The sequence below is a fragment of the Aptenodytes forsteri genome, unplaced genomic scaffold, assembly GCF_000699145.1.
Source record: "Aptenodytes forsteri isolate BGI_AS27 unplaced genomic scaffold, ASM69914v1 Scaffold76, whole genome shotgun sequence".
NCBI lineage: Eukaryota > Metazoa > Chordata > Aves > Sphenisciformes > Spheniscidae > Aptenodytes > Aptenodytes forsteri.
In genome coordinates, this window is record NW_008794444.1 from 1,640,656 (window position 1) to 1,667,097 (window position 26,442).

The window sequence follows — 26,442 nt, forward strand, 5'->3', positions numbered from 1 at the left end:
GGAGAAGGGGCCGAGGGGGCCAAACCCGCGGGGACCCTTCAGAGCCGCCATGGGAAGCAGGGGGCTGGGAGGCGGTTGCTCGGCTTAGCGTGATCCCCGGGGCCCCGTCCCGAAACCACTGAGTCGAGACCTTACTCAGTACCTAAACTTGCCGGGTTCCTGCTGTCAAAATAGCCATGTTGGCAGTTTCTGCTCCGCTCCGTCGCTCTTCGGGCTGAAAACGCCAACTGCGCGCCCAAATGTTTTTTGTATCCGTATTACTCCGTTGGTTCTCCTGGCGTTGCTGGTCAAAAGTGATTCTTTTCCCTCACTGTTTTTTTTTTTATAAAAATCAACCCTATAGATTTTCAACTTTAATTTTGGTGGTACGTGCTAGGCAGTCCCGAGTCTTTCCTTTCGTTTCAGCCCTGTGTCCCTTTCCTGCTACTAGTCTTTACTCGAATTTATGCCAATTCAAAATCAAATTAATCTTCTAGGCACCTGTTTGGGCAAGGTACTACTCAGAAACCATAACCTGGAAAGAAAAGGAGACAGGTATCTTTGTCCTAAAGAGATGTTTAGGACATGGAGCATGCCATACATTTTTAACGAGCCCGAAAAGGTCAGGGGTAATCTGTTGCGTTGCTTTTGCTGACCTGGGATATGAGTTATTAATACCTTTGTGGGAAGCCCTCTCTGTATCTCTGCTTACGTTGTATTTGCCTTTTTCAAGTCTCAGATGAATTCTGCTGCAGGATTACTTATTGCAAGGTAGATCACTTGCTCTCGAGGCTTATTCATGGGAGAAGGCCTTAAGTGGACTTACGCTACAATAACTAAGAAACTATTGTTCAAAGTAGACGGCAGAGCATAAAAATCTTTTAAATGTGTTAAATATTTAACAGTGTTTAAGGCAAACGCAGCTCTCTGTAAGCTTGCCTGATAGATAACAATGTCTATTCTGTGGATAGGGAGTATGTTACTTTCCATTAAGGCACGGAATTAAAAATTGTGTGTGCACTCTGAAAGGACTGTGGCTGTACTTAAAGAGCATGTTTAAGGAGTCCTAGACACAGGGAATTTGTCCTGCAAGTCCACAGAGGATGAGGGTAGAGACTTGATGCTAGCTGCTGCTTTTAGAAATTATTTTTATCCACTGGGCCTAAAAAGCCCGCTTCTTCCAGGAGGTAGGTAGTAGGGATATATTACCACTAACCGTTTTCTTTATGGTGTTCCGTGGGAATTACTAACAAGATCCGTCCAAAGATGATTATTGGAGATGCTCATGAACTAACCTGCCTTAATCACTTACATGTAAAGCAAGGCAAATATGACCTGTGAACTACAGTACAGTTAGTCTGATCATTTGCAATCATTATTAATTAACTGGCATCTTTAATCAATTTCTGAAAGTCGGAAGGTAAGATGCAGGATGAAATGTAAGATATTCACAAATCAGGTGGCACTGACATGCACCAGCTTTTCCAGGATTATGCGGAAGAGATCCAGTCTCTGATTTGAGTGCTTTAAGCTGAGTTTAGCTTTTTATTCCCGTTCGCTCATTTACACTTCCACTGACCATTTTGCTCTCCTGCGGCACTGAATGTATTGGAAAAAAGCAGCAAAATCTACCCATTTAGATTTCTGACTCATATGTTACCTCCAGTGTCTATTCCAAGCACTTCCAGATGGTTGTGCAGGTACTGTTGGTGCTATGCAAGTCACTCAGTACATGAATACTGCCATGAAGTGGGGCACAAGGAGCTGCCGCTGCCAGCAGTGATGGTATCTGAACAGACTTTGCCTGTATTCCTTTTTACAGTAGCTCAGTCTCTCCTTGCTTGCTTTTTCCATAAGTATATACAGTTTAAGAGTACATTCTTATTTATTTCTGTACTCTTTCTGTTTATTTTGGTACTCTCTTTCTTCTGACATTTGGGTTTTTCGGTTAGGTTGCTGGTGGTGTTTTTGGCTTTTGGTAGCAAATGGAGGGGGAGGGGATGGACTTTAAGAAATCCTGTACACCCATTGTCAAGGCTGATCTTTTCAGTCCAATTCACTGATGATTTCTTTAGCTTGATCAAAACTTGCCGCCTTGAAATTAAGAACGTCAGTAAATTATGTTCTCAATTTACTGGTCAATGAGTAATTGTTGGCTGCTTAGTTTAGCTCTATCACCCTCCTTACTGTAAAGCTGTTTTCTATAAGCAACGGAAGATGAGATTTCTAAAAGATCCTGGTTGAGGTGGCAGGCAGAGTAAGGCCAGTCGCAAGAACTGATCCTGACCTCTCTCCAGGAAGAAAGCATGACAACCCTCGACACAACAGGCTTCAGCGGGATGCAGGGGATGGAGCTTTTTACGTTGCTGTTAGCACAACATGTACAGACCAACCAACGTTTGCATCAAGTCTTCCTTAGGTTAAAAAAGTAGAGAGAAATCCTGCTTGAAATAAATGCTATTGTATTGCAGTTGCATCCTGGAAACTCGGTTGGGAAATGGTGCCAAGTACTCTGATGCATGACAAAAATGCCTTGCCGTCAGATAGGGTATAATCTAAATGCTCAGTGGCAATGTTGCTCGTACAGACCAACTAATGTTTGCATCAAGTCTTCCTTAGGTTAAAAAAGTAGAGAGAAATCCTGCTTGAAATAAATGCTATTGTATTGCAGTTGCATCCTGGAAACTCGGTTGGGAAATGGTGCCAAGTACTCTGATGCATGACAAAAATGCCTTGCCGTCAGATAGGGTATAATCTAAATGCTCAGTGGCAATGTTGCTTCCAACTATTGTCCTACAACCTTGTCATTTACTCGCTTGTCTCCTTAACATGGAAAACATCTGTGTTGAAAACAGACCAGCAGGACAATCCCTGGCAGTGACACAGCGTCCCCTACTAATTCTGTGTCAGACTTGTTGACCACTTAACAAACAAACTAGCCCCTTGAATGCATAAAATAAAGAGAAACAATGAAGACTAAGTTCTGAAATTGTCATTTGCATTTTCTCTGGTACACATACAGAAACGAAGAACCTAGGGCTTTCTTTGTTCGGAACATGTAAACTCTAATGAAAAGGGCAATACAAAACATGACAGCTTTTTTCCTCACCGTGATGATTTTTGTCTAGGGTCATCAAGATGGCTGCTACCTCCCAGTTTGCCAGTCGATACAAAAAGGATTTGAGTACAGAAGCCCTCAGAGCAAAAGTTGCTCGCAGAAAATCAATGCTTCAAAAGGAGAACAGACACAAGTTGTTTGAAAAGGGCAGACAGTTTGGATTGGCAGATGTCAACGTTCAGCTCTCGAAAGAGAGGGGAATTTCTCAACTAAATGAGACAAGTGAAATGTGCTCTCAAGAGAACAGCAGTGTAAAACAGAGTAAGTAAAGACGTGTTATAGAGCTTTTTTAAAATTCTTAAAAATGTCTTCAAGTAGATTTAGTAACATTATCACAGGAACCTAATTGCGGTCAATGTTTTAATTTGAAGTAAAGGTTTAAGATTTAAAAAACAATTACTACTACCAGTTCTTCTAACTGTTAAGAAAATAAAGTCTTGATCCTCACTGATCCGGTGGTATGAATGAGGCTTTGCTGTGATTTGTCTGCAGCAGCTAAAGGAAGAATGCATTTTGCTATTAACATTCAATGGGAAGTCTCTTAATGATTGCTTTGTTCAAGAAGTGAAAAACCCTGATCTAAAATCTCGTCTAACATATAACGGGTGTCCGTCATGTACTTAAAGCATGCTTCGAAACGGGTAATTGTATATTATAATTGGGTATATATAATTATAAATGGGTAAATGCATGGTACAATTTTATTTTAAAAATTGCTAGTTTTTGATGACTTATCTTTCCTCCCAGAAAATAGGGCCTGCATATATACTGAATCCTGCCTCCCTGGCTCTCCTGGATTCTTATGGCCTGGGGAATTAAGTCAATCTTTAAAAATGTTGACAGATTTCTTAGAAGTATTTTCACCTTCAGTGTTTTGATAGCAGAAGATTACTGGAGGAAGGCGTGCAATCCCTATGTAATCCTGTCAAATATGACATTTAAGAAATTTATATCTTGATTATGTTCAATAAATTTTAACTTTAGATACTAATTTTTCAGATAGACACGTAATTCAAGTCTGGCTTAAGGTTTTATTCTTTCATATAACTTCTGCTTCATTTATTCTCAGCTTGAGGCAGACTTTGGTATCTAAAGCTGACCTAAACTTCAGCTTTCAATGACATTACAAGTGTTTGAATAGAGAAACTGATACAAATAAACTAAATAAATAGTTAAAGTGTTAACTTTAATATTAGTAACCGTGCAGGAACAGCCTGTACACTGTAAAATGGATATGAATTTACAGCATCCCTCAGGTGCAGATTTGGGGAGGTGTATTTGCAAGTTGAAATTTACCATTGAATACTCTTTCAGTGGGAAGGGTTAAAACAATTAGGAGAATTTAAGCTTTTAGCAAGCTAATAGATCACAGGTATTTGCATTGTAAGACTTGAATTGAAACTTGCAAGCACAGATTCCAGTCTTCTGCTCTTTGACTTGGTATGTTCCTCTTCTGTCTTGGAAAAGTTTTTTGAAATTTTCTGACTTGCTTGTTGTTGGCTGAAAAACGTCTTCAAGATTTTATAACATGTCTGTCTTCCACCTTTGCTTCAGAACAACCTACAAGTGGAGCCACCAAGAGGATTAATGAACGCAAGGAAATGCTCCAGCGCTATAAAGAAGAAAAGGAACTTCGGAAACTGAGAGAGCAGAGAGAGAAAGCAAAAAAGGGGGTGTTTAAAGTTGGGTTATACAGACCGACTGTGCCTGGATTTCTTTCACTTGTACCTGAAGATCCAGTGATAGTGAAGCCAAGAGAGAAGGTAATAAGAGTAATATTAAATACCTAAATGAAGTATGTGTAGCATACTGTATTAAAACTTCTATTTGTATACAAAATCATGTATATGTTATGCCAAATAAACAGTTTATTTTGTAAATGCTTTATAAATATTTATTTTATAATAAGCAACAATAAGGGAGTCATTTGGCTCATTTTTTTAAAACAAAGCTGGAAATAGTACTTGTGATATGTTGATTTTTGTATTTATGACTGTGTTCTCAGTTCAAAAACTGGAATGATTCATCCACAAATGAAACAGCTAAGTTATTTTAGAACTGGTAACTTGTTCCTATTTAGTCCACTTGACTTTGAAAGTTTTTCAAATTCTACTGTTGACCCATTTTGCACAGGCGTGTTGCTTTTCACACTTAGGCTTCTTGCCCACTCTAAGAGCGATGGGTGGGGAAAGGACTATGTTAACTCTTGTTTCCTTGGGGATGTTTCCAGGCAGCTCCTGCTTTCTCCGGGAGGATTACTCGATCAAAGGCCAAGAACCAAGAAGAAAAAACTGCGATACCAACTGCATCTAAGAACTCTATGGTTTGTTTTTTATATAAAACTTCAGCAAATAAATTTAGAGAAAAGGATGCAATTATCCTTCAGACCATAACTCAGGGTTGTTTGCTTACAAGCTGAATGCTGCCTCTAAGGAGGTTTTCCTGGTGAGAAAGACAAATTAGATCAGACAAGCTTTCAGCAAGCTGATAGACCTTGTTATGCTAGTTTGAGCGTTGCGCTGAACTGAACTGCAGAGAGTTTGATTAGGTCGGTACAAAGAGAAAAGTGCACAGATCTTCTGGATCAATTTTTCAATACAAAATACTGTAGTCAGCAAGGACTGCAAATATGTGTAGAGGTAGTAGAGAGACTGAAGTTACATACTTTGGTTTTGGCTTGGAGAACCAGTGCATCTCCCTTGAATGCAGAAAGTCTGTCATGAATGTAGATTACAAAGAGTCAGTTCGTTCTTCACTCAAAAATCACTTCAATGTTGGCATAAATCTTAGCAGTCCCTTCTGCTATTACTTGTATAAAAAAGTAGGGGTGTTTTGAGGAATTTCACCAGCAATAATCTGTAAAAGAAGCTGTACTTTGAATCTAGCAATCTTGCCTTACAAAAACTTGAATACATTTGAAGGGTTTCCAGTTGTAACTTTACAAAGGGACAACTGAGTTAATATTCTCCCCCACCCCCCCGAAAACTGGTTTTACTGGTTTTTAGAATAAACACAGAATATGTACTAAGATGCAGCAGTAATTGGCACCTAGTTTCATAGTTAACTGAAACTATTTCTTCAACATTTTTCTACATTCTTTTTCTGACAAATTCTTAAGTTGGATAATGCATGTTAACACATGTCTAAAATGAGCTATTTTAGTTATCCTTAATTTCTCTTTACATACTAAAGCCCTTTGTGCCAAATTATTTGACCATTTGTTTACTGGAGCCTAGGATAGAAAGATAAGGAAAGCAATTAGGCCGCTTCATTTCTGGAAATCTGATATTTCACAAGAAATGATCTTCTCTTGTAGGTCTATGCCAAGGGGCGTGGCGTGTGCCCTACACAAGCAGGACGTAAACAGATGAGTACAGACAAACCAGCTGAAAAAGACAAAGGTACGAAAGTAGTATGATCCCTACATCTGTCTCTGAATCTGAAAGGACTCTGCTGTTTGGTTGTTGGTTTTTTTTCCTGACTCAGTAGTTGTGACATTATGGGAGGGAGGCAAAGAACATCTTTGGGAGAGATCCGCAGTACATTTTTGGGTGTAGGAAACAAGGAGGAGTTTTTAGGACGGCCATTTCTACTATGACAAGGGCAGCAGCTGGCAGATTATCAAGCGCATGGCTCTAGGTATCGCATGTACTTGTTGCCTCTATAGGCTGGGGGAAATGGAGTGCAGGATACTTAATGCTGTCCTGGTTACTGATTATTCACCCTAGGAGAGGGAAAAGAAAAAGGTCAGTAGGCAGAATTGCATAACTGCTAGCTTCCTGAGCATCTGGAGCTGTGCAGAGCTTTCTGTTTGTCTCCGGGAAGAGTATCACATGCATTAGCTGCTGCTGTTACAGAAGAGCAAGTGACTTCACCTGGAAAGATGAAGAATAGCTGACATAAGTAAAATATGCATTTTCCTTGGTATTGTGGGTAGCCTGAAAAAATGCTGATTGTATGAGCTGTAAATATTTTCAGTGAAGTCCTTCTTCTGTCTGTACAGCAGATACGCTCTAGATGGTCTCTAAATGAAACTGCTTGTGTAACTCAGCATTGAAAAAGGTTTGGAAAAGGCTAGCCTACCGGTAAAGCACATTAGCATATAATGTTGGAGACAGGAGCCCAAACTTCTGATGCACACTAGTGCAACCGAGTAAACGCGTGATTGTCGTCTTCAGTAAATGACAAGTACAATCTTACGTTTTCGTATTTTACAACAGCCCCTCCTGTATCTGTCGCTTTCTCTGTGACAATTACATACATTTCTTAAGAAAACAGCAACAACGAAAAAAACCAACGCATGCCACCTTTATGGGAGTGGAATACTTTTGATTAGAAATTCTTCCTCATAGCACAGTGATGTCCATGCCTTAAGTAGATAAGGCTAAGTCATGTGGAATATCAACGTTAATGCAAGATACTCTGTAATTCAGAATGAAATGACTTTCGCATCGCTAATTTAATTAAATCAGCAAGCGACAGACCTTTGTTTAAATGAATTTCAGTAGTGCCTCTGTTGAATACTGAAAAGATCTGTTATCAATGTTTGATATAACAATTAAAATATTTAATTTTTGAAAAAATTGTCATCCACTAGACTTGATTATTCCTTTTTTGCTGAATCAAGAATATGCAGTATATGTATTTAAACACTAGTATAAAAATGTTAGAGAAGTGAATGTTTGGGTAAATCAAATGTTATAGTTATTTATCTAGTAATTTTTTTCCCAACTTGTCATTCTAGCTTCCAGAGAATTGCAGCTTGACATTAAAAACACGAATAGCATTAACAGTAACCAAGTGGGGCTACTAGATTTCAGGCAGATGTAGAAAGGGAAGGTATGACATAAATTTTTCTGTGCAGGAGAATGCTATCATTTTTGAAGGATATTAGAAACAGTACTAAAATACAAAGATGAAAATGATTAAGATGGGTAACACAGTGCATGAACTTGTCATATTTTATAAAATATTTTGGGGGCAATTTGTCTTAAGAATACTTTGTTAGATTATGTTAAAGTCAGACCTTAGAATACTTCCATATAATGACCAGGGCATCACTTTGTTACACAGATGGTTTGCTTAAGCTTCCAGCTGTGCAAATAGCCATGGCAAGTTATTACTCTGGAAAGCTTCATCTGTAAAATGGGGATGATGTGGCCTCCGATTGCAGGGAACATTGAGAAGGGTTCCTTAAACTTTGTACATGGCATCTAGCACACTGGTACCTTGATGGTACTGAAAGTACTACTGTACAACAAAACATCTTCAATCCGGATCCTTCAGAGCATTGCCTTGATGCCAGGGCTGACCTGTGCTGTCCATGTTTAGCACCGCTTGCACTGAACTGACAAAAAAACCCCTGTTGATTCTGGCAAACTAATGCAGCTAATAATTGCTAGTGCACTTTTCTGATTTCTACAGAACGTAAACTTTCAATTATATTACTTGAATGCAGCTTCTTATTAAGTTTTGAAACCTGTGGAATTAACATTTCTTACAGTGTTGCAGGCTGCAGTCCAGACGACCTCAAATGTAAGAATCACCAGAGCAGCAGCCTCTGCAGCTAGGCAGATGCTGAAAACAACAGCTGCTGCTGCTACTACTGGTAAGTGAGGCAGTGAATATAGTCCTGCTTGTGTAGCTCAAGCCTGATATGTAAGTATTTGGAATAGTGTGCTGTAAAGAGATACCATCTAGTACTCGATAAGCGAGCACTGGAAACAACATATGTATGTTTACATGCTGCTGTTAGACTTGTTGTCAAATGATATACTAAGACAGCTCTGTTGTCTTTAGGATCTTGCTCATATCTCAGGCACTCTGTTGTGCTGTAGAGATACACATCAGCTTGTTCTGAACTGTCTTAGCACACTGCATTCTGCTGTGTAACTATCTCCTTTGAGTAGATAGACTGTATGTAAATCATGCCAAATTGTCATGTAAGAAAAGGACTAAATACTTTATCACTTAGACTCTCATCTGGAACTCTGTTGCAATATTTAAATCAAGATGTTGAAACCAACATTGGACAGTTTCCCGTAAAATCCATCAGTGTGGAGCATCAATATCCATATGGCAATTATAAACTGAAAGAACAGAACCAGAACTGGTGAAGATTTGCTAGTTTGGTGTATCGCTGTTTAAGGACATACGATTATTAAGTCTGTGACCAGGAACAGATACCTCTGGAAGAGATGAGAGCCTGTGTTCTTCAGGTCAGGAATTGCTCTTCGTCCATGTTTACCTGTTTACCAGAATAGGGGAACATGATGAAGGGGAAATTTTTAGTATATCTTCTTCTTCTCAGGATATTCTCTAGAATGTTTTGCAGTGTCCCTTGTGTTATATATGGCAGAATTTAACCCCTAGGCTGAAAGCACAGCTCTGTTAGTATTGGTTTCAACTCACCCACAGAAATCCTATGCCACATAGAAATTAAAAATCTGAACTCAGATTGGCTTGACATTATCTCTTCAGCATTTAAGGAAATAAGGTGACTTTTATTTTTAGTGTATGACAACATCTAAAGACTAATGACTTAATGAATCTGTTTTCCTTTCTTGGTGATACATCTCTTAATAGGCTGTTAAATCCTAGGCCAGTTTTGAATGAACTTTTGCAATTTGGTGTCTTGCCCTCTAGCCACCTCCTGCTCAAGAAACAAAACAGTCTCTCCCTGTCTCTAACCGCTGGACTTTTATGGCAACCTTTTGGTGAAAGATTGTCTTAATCAGGTGCCTTTTTGACCTTTCGGAGTTTCTCTCATTCTAGGTAACCAGTCACAAAGAAAGACAGCGAATGTAGGAAAGCAGAAGAGAGCAGTCAAACCTGACATCGCGGAGGTAGGTCGTCATTTAATATTTGAAATGGAAGAGCAGTAAAGCTGATTTAAGAACCAATAACAGTGTAATTGTAGCTCAGATACACTTGTGTTCAAGCATAGAAGTAATAAGAAGTTCACTAATAAGCTAGATTTTGGGAAGAAGCTGTATGTATTTATATTGCCATATTTTAAAAATTAAGATCAAATGTAGTTTGCTTATATGGATGACTTGATTACTAATCAAGATCTGGACGATGATTTAAATTAGACAAGAAGTTTTTACATGACATATGTCATGTTTTAAGTATTAAAAAGAAAGGCCTGCTTTGCTGGTTTTATCTAGCATTTGTAAATTTTGTGCAGTTCATTCCGTTTTGAAACATACTCTGAATGTATCCCTTTCATGCTACATGCTAAGGTAACGATATGAGACTTTAGAAGCTAAGAAATAAATGCGGTTTTAGGTTTTGAACCATGCAAAAATAAAGCTGGAAATGTTATTCTCTGCAAGGTAGACATATCATCATTAAAGGCAGTCATTGTGGTTCTCAGTGTCACTGCTATAACAAAACTTTTCGGCCTCTACATAGAGACAGCAGTATGTGAATTCATCGTAGCCCTCCAACCCAGGTTCCCAAACAATTTGCGTATGCATTCATGCGCTGACAGTCCTGTGCGAGAACCATCAATTATTTTTCTCCTTCTTTGCACTCCACCATTCCCCCTCACCTCGTGTCTCCCTCACGCCTCCCATCTCCACTCCTGTTTCTGTAACTGCAGCTGTGCTCTAGTATTATCCTGAAACTGTGGAATCGTGTGCAAACACTGGCAGGAGGTAAGAGGCACTTACATCTTTGCTCAGGTAGGTACCTCTTCATGGGCAGGAGTTGCTGTGTGCTGCCAGTTGGTAAACTCTTGCTGTAACCTCAGTCATCTCATTACAAGAAGTGTGTTAGAAGTTGAATTCGAGGCTTACATTCCAAGCAGGGGTATCTAAAGTGTAACAAGTCTTACAGTGAACTGAAGACGCATATTTTCGTGAAAAACAATCTTAAGCTCTTTTGGCTGGTTTGAGCTAACAGTATCTCAATATAGGTATCTCAGAAATGCATTCTGTATGACCATCTGGTCACTCATCTCATAGGAATGTGGATTCAACTTACTGATTAATTTTTTCTCCTCTTTTAATGACATTCTGTGGTCCTAACTGCACTTGTCTTGGGCTGCATTCCTCAGCTATCAGCTTGTTTTAGCTTGTTCTTCAGTCTTTGGATTAGAGTATGTGTATAAACTGTGATTATTCAACAGGCCTAGTTGGATTTGGAGCCAGTAATTCTGCTCTTGAGGAGCTTATCACCTTAAAGCATTTTTTTTTTTCTGGCAATGGGAGCAAGTGTTTGCTAATTTTAATTAGTGTTTTGGTAGGCGAGGTGTTCTGCTACTTTCGGCCCTTCAGTGGATCGCTGTACTCCTCGTAGTGAAGTGCTATCCCTGTAGAATGATTCGCAGGTGTCAAAACCAGTTGGGTTTATTGGTAAATCATGACTTCTGTACACATATGCTATTGTAGAAAGCGACTTACCTGAAACTGTTCCCTTCCTGATGGCTTTCAGACAGTCATGTTCTAACTCAGCCCTTGCCTATAGTAAACATTTTACTGATTTGATAATGTAATGTTCGCTTTGTCTATTTGTGCTGTTATAGGTAACTCCTTCTAAACATGAAGTGGATAAAATTGCTCAACTGGATCCAGCGATGAAAGATTCTGCAGCTGATTCTAAACATTCAGTGTCAGTAGACAGTCAACAGGAACAGACCTCAGTGGAAAACAAAACCAGTTCTGCTCCAGGGAGACCCAGAACACACTCTTTTGCACCTCAGAACTTTGTGTTTCAGCCATTAAATGGATTAGCGACCTACAAAGTTACACCCATGACTCCTTCTAGGGCAAATGCATTTTTGACACCTGATGCCTTCTGGGATTTTTCAAAATCTCCAGTGTAAGATTCTTTCTTCTAATGGTCTAAAATGCAAGTGAACCTCTCTGTGATGCTGCAGAAAACATCACCTTTCTATAGAGAGATTCCCTGTGTAACAAACTGTTGTGTTGAAACACCTGATCGTCGAGGTTGCTATTGTTGCTTAATCAAATGTGGACTTAATTCAACAGCAAAGAAAGCTATGTAGTCTTTAATCCTGTCTATGCTTTAAAGCAAAGCAGCTCCATATATCAGGGACTCGTGCCATATATATCTATACACAGATTTATTAATTTTAATAGGAATTGCTTGTGTTCTCTGGTGTTGAATGTAAGATAGCCTCGCAGATGGGGCATTTTTGTGTGTCTGGCCATATTTGATGTCAGTTTCTCAATGTGTCTTAACTCTAAATGTACTTTGTTGTTGTTGTTTCCAGTAATATAGTTGAAAAATCCAGTGAAACTAAGGCACAAGAGCCTAATTTAAAAAGTCAAATTTCACCTGCTGGTAAAGGCATTCAAGAACAGCAAATCACTACAAGTTTGAAAGGAGAAAAAGGTATGAAGTTCACTTTCAGTTTATTGTTCTAATGTTTTTGTTTCTCACCAGATTCTGAACAAATGCCTTTCATGTTTTTCAGCGAGTGAATCAGATGAGAAGACTTCCATTCAGAGATCAGATGAAACAATTCCTGTCTCTACAGATCTAACAGCGCTTGAAATGAAGTCAGATGATATGAGAGAGCAAGAGCATGACGTGCCTTATTTCAGGTTTGCGTTCATTTGTTTCACTTCCTTGTTGTCCCTTCTGAGGTCCTTAACATGAGTAACGAGACATCTTGGAAAGACTAGCTTGTGGTGGTTGGTGTCTGTCAGCAGTGACCTGAGTAGGCACACATTCCTATCTCCCTTTTTCTGTTGCTGGTGCAAGTAAAGGATATAAAATTCTGGAGACTATCCCCTTGTCCTAAGGAACACAAGCTTGAAAGCAGTAGAAAAGAAGTTGCATCTCAGCCAGTCAGCAAACTAAAACAGTCTAATGGCTTCTGCTCAAAGACAGCGTAGCTTCTCTGAAAGCAAAAGGATAGTAACCATTAACAGTCACGAGTAGTGACAGCAGTTAGAAAATTCTCCAAAACCTGATCTTTTTCAATACCCCGTTATTTTTAGAAACATTCTTCGGTGTGAGACAGAGAGGCTGATGTCTCAGTGCCTCCACTGGGATGGAAAATTTGAGCTGGACATTCCAGAGGATGGTAAGACTAAACTATAATAGGCACTAGAAGGGGTGTTATGGTGAGTGAACGGGACAGAGGGAAGTACGTGTATCTGAATATATTTGCAAAACAGCACTGTCTACAGCACTTAGTAAAAGTTGTATTAGATAAAGTTGAGAGTTGTATCTGCCTCAGGACAAAAAGGCATGCTTTATCTCCTAATACTAAAACTTATGTGTAGTGCTTGACGTGATAGCGGTTGACACTAAAGTGAACAAAGTGCTTATCGAAATAGATTTCTGTTGTCAGTTTTAAGTATATTTAAACGTATGAACTTTAACCAAGCTGATTTTTTAAAAATAAAATCAGGTTTAACGTAGAATAAGTGTCCTTACCTGGGAAAATGAAGATGACTTGTCAATGCTTAACCTAAAGACTTACGGAGATGGTAACCTTTTTCTGAAAGGAGCAAGTTTAGAGCAGTTCAATGGATAGGTATGCTCCATCTGAATTGTATTGCAGGTCTGCAATAGGTGAAGTTAGTTCAAACAAGAAACAAATTCCAGACTCTTCAAATACTTACTGAAATCGATTGTGAAGTGACGGATTATTCCAAGATGTACTTTCTTTATTGTTTTCTTGTTGCTATCAGCTAAAGATCTTATTCGCACCACAATTGGTCAGACAAGACTGCTCATAGCAGAAAGGTTTAAACAGTTTGAAGGACTGGTGGATAATTGTGAATTCAAACGGGGTGAAAAAGAAACAACGTGTACAGACTTAGATGGATTTTGGGACATGGTTAGTTTTCAGGTATGTACTTGCATGTTAACCTACTAGAAAAAAGTTGATGCGGTTGTTTACGAGCAATGGATTGAAACTATTGTTTTATGTAAAAAACCGCAGGTCCTTGTTTAACACTTTCTGACGGTGAATAGTATCAGCTGGTATACTACGATTTGTCATTCATGGACCTGTTCATCTGTTGTGTCTCCTTGTGGCCTATCTGGTTTTTCTCTGGAATGAAGGCGTGTAGCCAAGTCTTAATTCTGGTTTGGAGTGAGGATACAGTCACAATGTCTACCAGGACTGAAAGCTAGGAGCTCTTGGAAAATTCCTGGAGCTCACCTGTAAAGTAGGGCTTCCATGCTTCAGTCTGAGAATAATGCGGAAACTACAATAACCTTATTTAGGGGTGAGCTTAGGCGATAGAAAACCTTCAACTCTGTTTCTCTTTTGATGCTTCCATTGGTTTCAAAATGAAATATAATATTGTAAAAGATCAAAATAGCTCTCGACAGTATTTGTGAATCAGCATTCAACAAAGGAACTTGTAACTAGTTAAATCAAATGCAAAGATGGATTTATGGTTAAGGTCCTAGTTGTAGGTCTTTAATTCCCTCCAGAAAGCGTGAGGGTTTGACCTGCTTATACATCAGAGATATTTGAGGGCAACTTTGCTAGAACCTGTAACTTGAATAACAGGGTTTACCTATGCTTACTATGTGTCTGGGAGCAGCTCAAGTTTCTCCTGAGCATCCCCACCTTTTCCCTTAGATAAACTTGAGTAACAGAATTGCTAACTCTGTCCCTTTTTGCATTTGTTGTTTGTGTCCTCTGAGTTTCAGGGAGGATGTAAAGGACTTGTCACTTCAGTGACCAGTCTGCTGTATATAAGCCTTGTATGGCCTTACTAGCAAATGAGGCAAGTGTCTCCGTTACAAAGCCGAAGGAGGACACATGTTGCATTATCAGTCAGGGAGGAGGTGATGCTGCAGAGCTAGTTTGTCTCTAGTCACAGGATGTCACGAACAAGCGCAAACTGCATCAGGAAGCTGTTCAGGCCAGCAGTTTGAAAGAGCAAACAAGCTTGGATGATGTGTTTCCTACATAATGGAAGATTCGTGCTTGTTTGGTGTAAAAACGATCGTGCAATGTGTTCTTTTGCATTCCTTAAATGCGACCATTGTCAAAGTGCTTAAGTTCAGCACCAGAACAGGTTGTAAACCAGCTCCTTCATTTAAGATGTTAGATCTTACTGAGTGATTCTATACTTCCCCTACTAACCTTTAAACTACAGAAATGATACCAGTCCTGTCATCTAATCTGAAGCTTGTGAATGTTAGCGTAACCTTCATGTCAACTGTATGACAACATTTAATACTTAATATCAGTTGGTGGTTTAATTTGCTTCTGTATTTAAAGCAAAAGTACTTAAATGCATAACTATACTTAAATTTGTTACCTGAAATCTATTGTGTTCTGTTGTGAATCTGAGAAGTCTTGCAAATTAAATCCGGACTTTTCTGGGATTTCCAATAGATAGAAGATGTGAATAAAAAATTTGATAATCTGAAGAAGCTTCAAGACAACGAGTGGCAACCACTTGATGTCCCAAGCAAAGCAATTGTCAAGGTATGAATAGCCCCTAAAGCGTGCCTCCTAAGGCATCAAGATGCAAACAGTGTGTTGAGATACCTAAAATAACTAGTAAGCTGCTATTGCAGTAACGAGTACTCTTTTTAAATGGAAGTTCCTTCTAAAGCCCTACTCATCTTTAGATGTTAATGTTTAAAAATTCAGGGAAATTCCTCTCCAGATGCACCCTTCTCCCTTGCATCTTCCAAGTGCCCCTGTATTAGTTGGTATTTGTAATGATAGTTGCCTCTTTTGGTTAGGAAGATTAGAACTAAGAATTAACAATGACTCTTTTGGAGTCATTGAACTCTTTGCTAGTAAGGCAAGTCTGTTAAATTTAGAATAGAAATTTACCCTTCAGATGTAGAACACTTTCTGTGGGCCACTGGTGTTGGCACTGACTTAACTGAAAAGGAAACCACGTGGGAATTTGGCAGTGACTGCCAATTTTGAGCCGAGTGCTAAATTATAACGGTGTCCCACTAATACAGTACCATGGGTAGCATTATACTACGAATTCTCTAAGCATAAATGGTTCTGACACTATTCAAAAGAAGTTATCGCAAAATAAGCTTTAATGTAGGCTATTTTAGCTACTCTTTGGTTTGGAATATATAATTGCTTCTAACGACTGAATATCAAGTCATACTCACATTGCCTAAGCTCCATCCTGTTCCTTGAGACTGCTCAACTAATCATAAAAGCGATTTGAAGGTCGATAAGAAACTCCAGGCACAAGAAACTGGAAGGAATGTAGTCTGTGTGAGCTGCCCATAAATGTCAGAACCCTACAGATGGTACAAGGCACAAAACTTCCTTTGAAAAATTGAATGCCAGGAAAGACTTCACTGGCTGGCTGGTGTCTGTCCTGCCGTTACTTTATCTCCCTGCCACTAGGAGTCCCTGTATCCCACTGTTTTAAAAAATCCTAACTCTCGTTAGAAAAAAATTTTACTGAGTATTTCTGAACTGCAGACTTAATATGAAATATCCTTAATATTGTCATCACAAACTAACCTTAATAGCTGAATGGCAGTCCAAGAGATTCTGGGGATGAACGGAGACATCTCCAGCATGCCTGTTGCCGTCTCTGTGTGGCCAGCAGCTGCGTCGATATTCATGTGCAATTGCTTCTATCTGAAGCTTCCAGAGGTGACCTAGACTTTCTTACAATTTCAGAAAAAGACTATTCCAAATGGAGTGTCTAAACCAAAGCTGGGAGCGGCTGGAAGAACTGCTGCCCGAAGCCGGCTTGCTGCTATAAAAGCAGCTATGAGGGATAAAATGAAGCATGACGGAGCTGCTGATTGTACACATCAGGAGAAGCTACCAGAAGTAGAAAATGTGGTTTTTGAAGCGGGATTTTTCAGAATTGAAAGCCCTGTGAAAACCTTTCCAGGTGGGTGAAACTTAATTGTGATTTCTGTGACCTGAAAGTACTGAAGAGAGTTTAGCCAGTCTCATTGGGGAGAGGAATTACGCTGTTTATACTGGATACAACTCCAGTACTGGACACAACTGGTGGTTAATTACGTCAGGGATCCAAAGTAAACTGTTCTACATGAATGTACTGATTTGAGTGATTATGGCAACATGAAATCTCTGCTTAGACAGAGAGGTAAAAATGGCTGGTTCATGTTTTTTCAGCGCATGTTTAACAATCAAGTTTTAATCTGAGTGTTCCCGGATTTAGCCGATGAACCTGTTCATCCAAGTCAATGCAGGCTAATGTCCTCTATTTGTAAGACAGGAATTGGGATTTTTTTTTTTTTAACTAAATCTCTTGCAGTGCTGTCTTCAAAGCTGCAAATAAAGTATACCTGTAATCTGTATTCATGTTCAACAAGATTGTAGCATAATTCCAGTCTGCTATAAAAGCTGTTTAATAGGGGTTTTTTGAGCAGATGCTCAGAATATAACTTTATTTTCAGTATCTATCTTACTGCAATCTATGTGAAGCCAGTATTTTCAGTAATCCTTGACTCTTCAGGAGCCACTCTGCTTCTCTCCCATTTCTAGTTCACAAATTTACTTTGAATTTCCCATCTTTTTTTTTTTGTGTAGATCTCTTTCCTTATCACAAGACTAGCAATTTTTTCATATGCCTCTTGTTAGTAGAGGGGACCTTCTGAAAAGCTTTGAGCTACGCTGGGTTTAAGCAAGCTCTAGCAGAGAATCTGTTATAAGAATCAGTTCTGAGTCTGTGTCTTTCTAATTCTATTAAAATTATCTAATGTAAAAGATGGAAATTAATGGCAGCTTTCACTGGATGGACTTTTTAATGAGAACAGCAAGTCTCATTATTTAAGGTTCTTTGTGAAGGGATGGTCATTACTAAATTGCTTAGCTGGATTTAAGGTAGTTTTGTGACTTATTGACCTACTCTTGTCACCTTTTTTCAAATTCTCCTTGCAGTGTATATGAGATTTCAATGTAATGTTTGTATAAGATAATTCAGCAAGCAGAAAACAATAGTGTTCCCAGCTAAAGTCCAAACAAACAGTTAATTTCATCTTCTGGAAACTGCTGTAGTAATGAAACATTAAACGCGCTTTTTCAGGCTTGCTTTCAAAGGCATCTCGCAGATCTTCCCAGCGGACTTCTGAAAAACTGGCAACTCCAAGATCATCCAGTAGAGCTTTTCTTCAGAGTATTCCTTCTGTTCTTTCTAACCCTGAGGATACAACTGCAAAACAAACACCACCAGTGCTCGAAGGCTTCCACCCAGCACAAAATTTGAAAATGCACCAATTTCCTGCTGGAAAAACTCCCCCACTGGAAAAACTCCCTGGTGGTTTTCTTGAACAAAGGTAGACGTGTTAAGGCAGCTTTTCATTAACTTTGTACAAATAATTTTATAGTTTTAATTGAAATAATTAATATTAGTACCCATTAAATGTTACCTTCCAATTTGGCAGTGGTAAAGGTTGCAAAGTCCTTGTGTCCTTTACTTCCCTCAAGCAAATATTAAGAGCTTTGCCCAAATGTAATTTTGCTGCTGGGGTAGTTTATTTTTTTGCCCAGAAAATTTGATATAGCTGACCAGTGCCAAACACGCAAGCGTAATTGCACAGCAAATTGTAAGATCATTGGGTAAGTCAAAAGATGATTGAAGGTGATTGAGAAGAATGAAAACATTTTGGTTCCCTTTCAGCGTTTCTGTAGTTGCAGAAGAACACGGTCCTGTTGCTGGCACAGCAGAGGGAGCTAAGGTAAGTCATGCGTAGTTCATTTATGTGCTTTAAATATTTTATTATTATTAGCAAAAAAAAAAAAAAGTTCTTTTTATTAGCCCCAGACACTTGGATTTCTGATCAAATCCTCATTTAGATATCTTCTGTATTCCTCAGGCTGGTGCTTTTTCCTTCTCAGTATGGACGTGGATAGGGACTGCTGCAGTTTGGGGACCTTGTCTAGCTCTTTGGGAGCTATCTTTTGTTGGCTGCTGTATGATGACACTTGTTGCTTGGGCAAGCAATGTTCTTTTGAAGTCCACTACCTGTTTTCTGGTGTGAATTTTTTTTTTAAACGCTTCTGCATTTGGGGACCATGACTAAAGGCAACAGCAGTATTTAGCTCTCTGGGTCCTCATGCTGCCACAGCAGAGCATTGGGCTGTTACACTGTTTAGAGGTATAGCAAGAGCAGTGTTACTAATACCAGTATCAGAGTTCACAAATCCATGCCCTGAAATATTTGAGGCCTTGGTGCCACGCCTCTGTTTGAGTAGCCTTAAAAAAACAGGATTGTGGCCTCCATACTTCAGATGGTGCTGTGCTAGTCAGTGAAAGCCAGTGCTTTGCAGTTAATCATCCTTTAGTAGCTTTCATTGGAAATGGAGGATCTGAATTTTATTTGTTACTGCTTGGATCTGTGCATGACTACAGCAGTCATTTCCTCCCCCACCTCCCCGAATATATAATATAGAGTAAAAAAATAATAATAATCTTGGTTACTAATTTGTTCTTACACCTTGTACTTCATCCTTTCCCTGTCAAATGAGAAATTGCTTGTTGGTGATGTCGCTCTCTGGGGAAAACTGTGGTCATCTTTAACTTTCAATATTGCTGATAGGTTTTTCTTGAGGTAAAGTCTCATTAGAGAACATCCTCAGAATGTTTTTGGCACTTTAAGTTCAAAATCTTCTTTCACGTGGAAGAACTTCCTTTATAGTCTAAGAGATTATCAAGCTTACAAGGGTGTTTGGGAAATAGTTAATGTGAAATGGATCACAGTGTTAAGCTGCGAGCCTTGCCCTGCCTGTCCTTTCTACAGTGTCTGGAGTTAAAACCCTGTCTCTCCTGAATTGTCTATAAAAACTGCAGATTAGACTTGTGGACTTGGTTTGACATAACAGGGACATGCTGGTTTCTGTAAACTCACATCCCTTGAATGTCCTGGCTACCTTTTCACCTTTGTGCTTTCTGCATCAAAAGCTGACAAACTTCCTTTTATTGCAGACAAAACAGAAAATAAGAAAGCTTCATAGTGCCATAGGTGCTGCCTCACGTCTGTCTGATTTCACTGATGCTTTTCTTTTGGCTCTCTGGGAAGCAAATAGAGCTACTGCAGACAGCCTCTTGGAGGGCAAGGAACAGTTAAAATTCCCCCTTTTCAGGTGCTGGAAAATTCTAGCAGTGAATTAAAAGTAATGGATGGCATGGAAGAGATGGAACTATCTGCTGCAGAACAACAAGGACAAGACATTGTCATGTGCAGTCCGGAGAAGGAGACCTGCACAGAGACTAACTTTTCTCAGTCTGGAGAACCAAAAATACATCAGACAGGTGCATATCTTAAAGCTGCTTAGTATAGTTTGTGCGGTATTGCTGGGGCCTTATGATTATTCTAAAGTTTTATGATAGTCTAAATATTACTCTTTGAAATCACTGTCGTTGTAGCTTGGTTAATCTATGTATGCTGTTAGCAAAACCTCCTTCAGCTAGTATGACTTACACATGCGTTGCGCATGAGCAAACAGTGCCCCTCAGATTTTTTCTGTGTAGTTTCCATGTGATATGTGAAGGAGAAAGCTAATAAAAAAGGCTTGAAGTAGAAGTAGATACAGACAGTTTAGGGGTTTGGGGTTTTTTTTTCCCAGTAAATGCAGAAAACAATACTGTTTTTCCAGCTTTGGCAGCATCAGACTAACTTTTTTAAAAAAAATGAAATACTCTTATTTTTCAGATGTTTCATGTAGTGATTTGACGTCCATTGAGAGCAGAAATCCTTTTGATATGGTAAGTTGACCTTCAGGTTTATTTGACTAAGACAATCTGCATGTTACAGTACTGTTAACCTTTCCTACAGAATCAGTTACTGCACGAAGTAAATTAAACTCTGTAAGATGTTATCAAGCCAATTCATATAACTTACTCTAAATACAAGCCACAATTCCTGTCTCCCTGCTCGGGCTCACTCTGTTATTCCTTGTTGCACATGATGAGTGTAAGATGAGTCAAGACATTCATAACAGAAGAATGATTCTTATCAGATTGATCCTTTAAATTACATTTCTTATGAATTTCCTTGTAAATATTTACTAATGTAATGAATGGCCTGGCCTTTCCCTTCCACTTTCTTCTTGGGGTTTTCCAGGTCTGTCCCATCCCTTTTTTTTCTTATAGCTTTGTCTTTTAGAGCTGGAAGTAAGATTCAACAGGGAGAAGCAGGTGTGTGAAAACTTTCGAATCGTTACAAGAATTTGGGTGTACGGTTTCCTTGGTCTCATGTGGAAAGTCCTCTTTAAAATATGGATTAGTGCTTTAAATGGACCACATCTTCACTTCTTGTTTTATGTCTGGAAATAAGCTTGCAAAATTTCTCTTGGGAAAGTCATGGTACTTACAGTGGTACACGATTTTGAACGGTGGCTGTTGCTTTGAAACGGTATCGTATATAAGCGAGCACATTGTAGTATACTTAGTACATCTACTGCACCGCTGCAGGTTTCAGATCTGCCTGACGGATCCGTGCTTAGCTTATTCTAAAGCTGCGATGTGTCCACAGTACTGAGAGGCAAGAGAATTGCATGCTTCTGTTCCCTTGTCAAAAGCATTTTCTGCTAGTTTTTGTCCCACGATGTTTAAGTGGCCTCTCAAGTAGGCAGGCACCTGACCGACATAAGCAGTTATTACGGTTGGTCTGGTGTTTATATAGATGTCATTAGAGAAAGGGGAATTTGCTATTAGCTGATTTCGTGTGTCGCTGCAGTGGTGTTTTGCAGAGCAGATAATTGTTCCTCAGATGCTTCGCTCTGATTTCTCCCACAGCCAATGCTGGATGCTGAGCTTCCCTTCACTCCAGTCAAGAGCAAAGCCCAGAAGTTTGCAGCAGCTGAAGCGTTCAGTGACCTTATTGTATTTTCTCCCCTTTCTCCCTCTGGGGAAAAATGAAGAGCGACTTGAAATTCAAAATGTGTAAATTATAGTAACAAAAAAAACCCACAGAGGATCCCTGGAATACAGTCTGCTACCCTTGAACTGTGTTCTGAGTGAGTGAATACCTGTAGTATTTTGTAGTGGAACTTTACTACAATATTTTGTAACGTTCTATGGGGCAGTCATCATGCGCTGTAAGTCCTGCTGTATATTAGTAGCGGGGTGTTTGCTGGTTGTACCTGCCATACCCAATGATTGCACATTCTGACTACAACCTGAAATATTTTTATTTTTGTATGATTTCATGTATTTCCTGTCTACTTCGAGTTGTGAAACTCTTCAACTTTAAGCTTTTCTGTCCTGACCTTACTTACCTCATGAATTATTATTAGGAGATGCCTATCAGACTAGCTGTACCTGTGCCCTATTTCTGATGCGAGGGCACCTTCTGGGGGTAAGACTCAGCCTGTTGCCTCCCCCGAAGCACTGTTTCATACTCGATCGCCGTTGTGAGGGTACTGTTGCACCCTTCGGCTCCAGCATTCTGTGCCTTAACAACTGCCTGATCAGCAGATGGGGCAGGGTTTGATGCATGTAATTCTTTCCTGTGGGAGTCTTCCTGGTGTTAAATGACCACTTGCTTTGTAATAGTAGAAATGATCTCAGAACAAGGATTTCAAAGTCAGATAATATCTTTTCCTGGCAGTGTATTAAAATAGGCATTGATTATTATTTCCTTTAAGGACACAGTTCTCTACTGAATATCTTGAGTTACCTTCAAGGCAACCCCTATTCTCTCTTTGCTTTTTCATGTGAAAATCTCTTAATCTCTTTCTCTGAACCCTTGACATGTTAACCTCAGCCTCTTCTCGCATCTTGTTCCTTACGCATTCTCTTATCTGGACTGTAATATATTGATGCATAAGGAGCATGCCAGTTATACTCTATATTTGAGTAGTAGTATTAGAGTACTGCCAGTTGTTATATTTTTAACAAATACCTGACTGGGCTTCTTCTTGTAATGGTGACCTTAGTGTAATACACACGTTCTTCCACTAGCCTTTATTTTAAACCAAGCCAAGGTAATTCAAATCCCTCAGCAGAAAGCATGGCCACTACAGCTGGGGGAGCTTGTCGGGCTTAAGTTTTAACCTGGAAGCTGTGTACTGATTACACTGAAATAAATAGAGGAAGCTAATGTGACTTGGTGTTACTGTGCTGGAATCAACTTTCTTCATCACTAAACTCCAGTTACAGGGAGAGTTTCAAACAGATAGCTCTTAATGACTTGCCTGCTCTGTTCAGTCATCAACACTGTGCAATGAATAGCGGTCACGAGGGATTTCTGACATCTGATGTATACGCTTAAGCCGATGCCAGCAGCGTGCTGGTCTAGGCTACTGCATCTGCTGGAAATTTCAACACTGTGCTGCTTGTAACTTGGCATCTCCAAGTTTAAATGAAGTGACTTGTAAAAGAGTATGAGACATGTCAAAGAGATCCTTGAAAACGTCAATAGTGGCTATTGCGCTGTTCTTGTTTTGCAGACAAGACCGGGAGAATGACTCACAGTGAAGGGAACATATTTTTTTTTATTTTTGTTACCAGCCTGACTCATGAGGTGAACTTGCCAATAAACCTCCCCACCCTTGAAACCGGTCTTGACTCACACAGAAGTGATGAGGGGAGAGAAGCACAAGGCTCGTGACCGGTTCCATGGAGTACGTAACGCCTGTACAATTCCATCTCCCTTGGGAGGGAAGCGCCTTCAGGACGGGCTGATTTGGGCCACCAAATGGGCAGAATGGGCCTTTGAAACGAAGGAGAGGGGTAACTTTTCTAGCCATGGTCTAGGGGAGAAGTTTTGCTTCCTCCAGCTCTGACCCCCTTCTTGAAATACCTCATTCTGGTCAGGCTTAGAGGGTCTCAAGCATTCCCTGTTTTCCGTTGTTTCCTAGTGGATAACTTCAGTGAGGCGACACTTCTGTGAATTACGCGCAACCCAGTCATAGCCTGATCGTGCAACTCCTCCTCCCCTGGGGCGGGGAACTTAAGTCTTTTGCTGCACTATTTTGATTCCTTTAGTGAAAAAGGAATAACCACTCTACCTAGCAGAGCAACTGAGGCTAAAAATACCAAGTTACTGACTGCTGTCTGGTACTTGGAGAAGATGGGGTTGAAAATTGCTGCTCTAGTTCACAGGACCAGTGGCAGCATGTCACAGGCTGCTTTCCCAAGTACTCCTCTCCATACAAATCAAAGGGCTCCTAGTCGCCATCCTTTGGCGAAGAGATTCTCTGTCTCTACAGCAAGAACTCAGATACTTCCACATTTGAACTTGGCTTGCTGGAGGATGTCGTGGCTTTTGAAATCTTACTGAAAACAAATTTTACTTGTGAAAGTGTTTTATTACCTCAAGGTATTCATGTAAGAAGGCACTTCTGTTACAGCCAAGTTTGCATTACAATTACACCACCGTAGTTATATCATGGTTGGCATAACGCTGGTGAGGGTGATGTCCCCAGCAATGCAGAGTTTGGTGATCTCGTTCAGCTGCTTCTCGCGGAAGTTGTACTGCAGCAAGTGAGCATCGTTGACCGCTACCTTGAAGTGATCCACCTCGCAAAGGATCTGGAGCTGAAATAAAAACCCCAAAAGATGACCATCAGATTTGTTCTAGGAAGAAGTTTGAAGCCACAGACTCGAGCAGGCTGGCACTGGCTAAAGGCTGCTGCCAGCTGAGTCCGGACCGGTGGCATGTGAACGAGCTGGTGCAGCAATTCTCAGCTGCAAAAACACCGGTGACCTTTGCCTTCTCCAAAGCCCTGCTGTACTCTTCCTCCTTCATATTTTAGCCCGCAGTCTCTGTCTCCTCGTGACTATGATAGTATTTTCAAGAAGCAGTACTGTACGGTTCACACAGCAAGAGCTGAGCTCTCACCAAAGGCGAACCCATTTTGCAGGAGAAAAAGCTCATGAAGAGAGCTTGGCTGCTAACGGGGGAAATGCTTTATAGAAACCTGCCCGACAACTGCTGCAGAACGACGGTGTCAATACGGAGCATTTAATAATAAATGGGAATAACAGAAGTGGGGAGAAGTTATACCCTGGGCACCTGGACCTGCAGGAGGGGGGTGAGGAGTGCAGGGAAGGTGCCGCAGACCTGCTGTGCTGGGCAGCCAGGGAAGCACACGGGGCGACTGCCCCAAAAGCACCTCTGGGAGCCAATTCTTGTGCAAAAGCACCAAGGTCCTTACAGTGAGCCTTGTTACAGGGCCCTGACCAAACCCTCCCAGCACGCGGTGCAGGTGCTGTTGGCATGTTAAGACTGAGTTGGGGGTGGGTTTTTTTGGTACCTTGAAAGGTTTTCCAGCTTCAAATGGAAACTTAAGAGCTGTCCTCTCCTCCCTTCCCCAGTTATTCAGGAACATTGAATTACAGACGATGACTTTCCTGTTGTCTTCCTTAAAGCGGGGATTAAAGTGGAAGGCAACGTCATTCCCTTTCTTGAAATCCAGTGAAAACCTGCAAAGACAGTAACGGATTCACTGCTTTTTCTACGAAAGCCCTGGACTCTGTTACAGGGCTTGCCAAAAGTAGCAGCAAGAGGGCAGAAAAAAAAAACCCCACAGACCCCATTGGACAATGGCAGGGCATTTACACCTTTATTTGGTGTAATAGTTGATTTTACACCAGACAGGTGTTATTCAGGAACGGAATGCAAATTCCAGCCCCCCCCTGCTCTGTCCAGCAGCGCCCCATGGAAACCCCCCCCCACCCTCGGTGCTGGACACCCCCGGTACCTGTTTGGGTTGGGGTTGACGGTCCCCGTGATGGTTATGAGCATCCGAGGGACCGGTGCTGGACCCGGTACCTGTTTGGGTTGGGGTTGACGGTCCCCGTGATGGTTATGAGCATCCGAGGGACGAGTCCTGCCTGCAGGGGCAGCTCGAAGGGGACTTTCTGGGAGACAACAGGGATTTGGTGTTAGTAAAAAAAGCACGTCAGAAGCCAAACGCTCAGGCAGGGGCTGGCTAACAGTGTGACAGCACACCGGGGCAGCCCCGTGACACAGCGACGACCCATGCCACCCCCCCGGGGACAGCCAGCCCCAGGTCCCTCCCATGGCCAAGCAAAATCAGGCAGTGAAGACACAGAAACCCTTATAATACGATGGAGCCATTACCATCGGAGGAGCCAGTCCCCCCTGCGGAGGAGGGGGCCCAAATCCAGGGCCACTGGGTGGTTGTCCTGGGGCAGGATATGACCCTGGTCCTGCTGGTGCTCCAGGGAATGCTCCAGGTGCTCCCGGGTACAGTCCCTGTCCTGCTGGTCCTCCAGGATACGGCCCCGGTGCTCCAGGATACGGTCCTGGTGCTCCAGGATAGGTCCCCGGTGCTGCCGGTGAGCCAGGATAGGTCCCCGGAGGGCCGGGGTACGCCGGGAACCCCCCAGGAGCCGGCGGCTGGTTCCCCCAGGAGGGCCAGCCTTGGGGTGGGGGGGCACCGGGGGTGGGGTTGTATCTGG

General features: G+C 40.9%; 2 protein-coding genes across 3 annotated transcripts in view; one reads left to right on the plus strand and one right to left on the minus strand.

Annotated features, from left to right (window-relative positions):
- The first annotated feature begins 2,808 nt into the window (after positions 1-2,808).
- On the plus strand, positions 2,809-21,930 carry DLGAP5 (DLG associated protein 5). The gene is given in 20 exon segments (XM_009289833.2): positions 2,809-2,883; positions 2,886-2,904; positions 3,107-3,358; positions 4,652-4,860; positions 5,328-5,420; positions 6,414-6,498; positions 8,601-8,705; positions 9,872-9,942; positions 11,628-11,923; positions 12,339-12,460; positions 12,543-12,672; positions 13,072-13,157; positions 13,771-13,931; positions 15,441-15,533; positions 16,716-16,935; positions 18,097-18,346; positions 18,691-18,748; positions 20,154-20,322; positions 20,723-20,775; positions 21,808-21,930. Coding segments are annotated over 20 exon segments (2,670 nt in total).
- A 2,382-nt stretch (positions 21,931-24,312) lies between these two features.
- The window catches only part of LGALS3 (galectin 3), a 5,623-nt gene continuing 3,493 nt past the window's right edge, over positions 24,313-26,442 (minus strand). Inside the window, exons 3-6 of one of the 2 annotated variants that reach the window (XM_019474791.1) lie at positions 26,102-26,357; positions 25,790-25,878; positions 25,272-25,440; positions 24,313-24,552 (exon numbers count right to left, since the gene is read on the minus strand). In XM_019474791.1, the coding sequence (XP_019330336.1) occupies positions 24,397-24,552; positions 25,272-25,440; positions 25,790-25,878; positions 26,102-26,357 (670 nt within the window). In that variant the 3' untranslated portion in view covers positions 24,313-24,396. The remainder of the gene's footprint in view (positions 24,553-25,271; positions 25,441-25,789; positions 25,879-26,101; positions 26,358-26,442) is intronic. The other variant, XM_009289834.2, reaches the window with a different exon arrangement.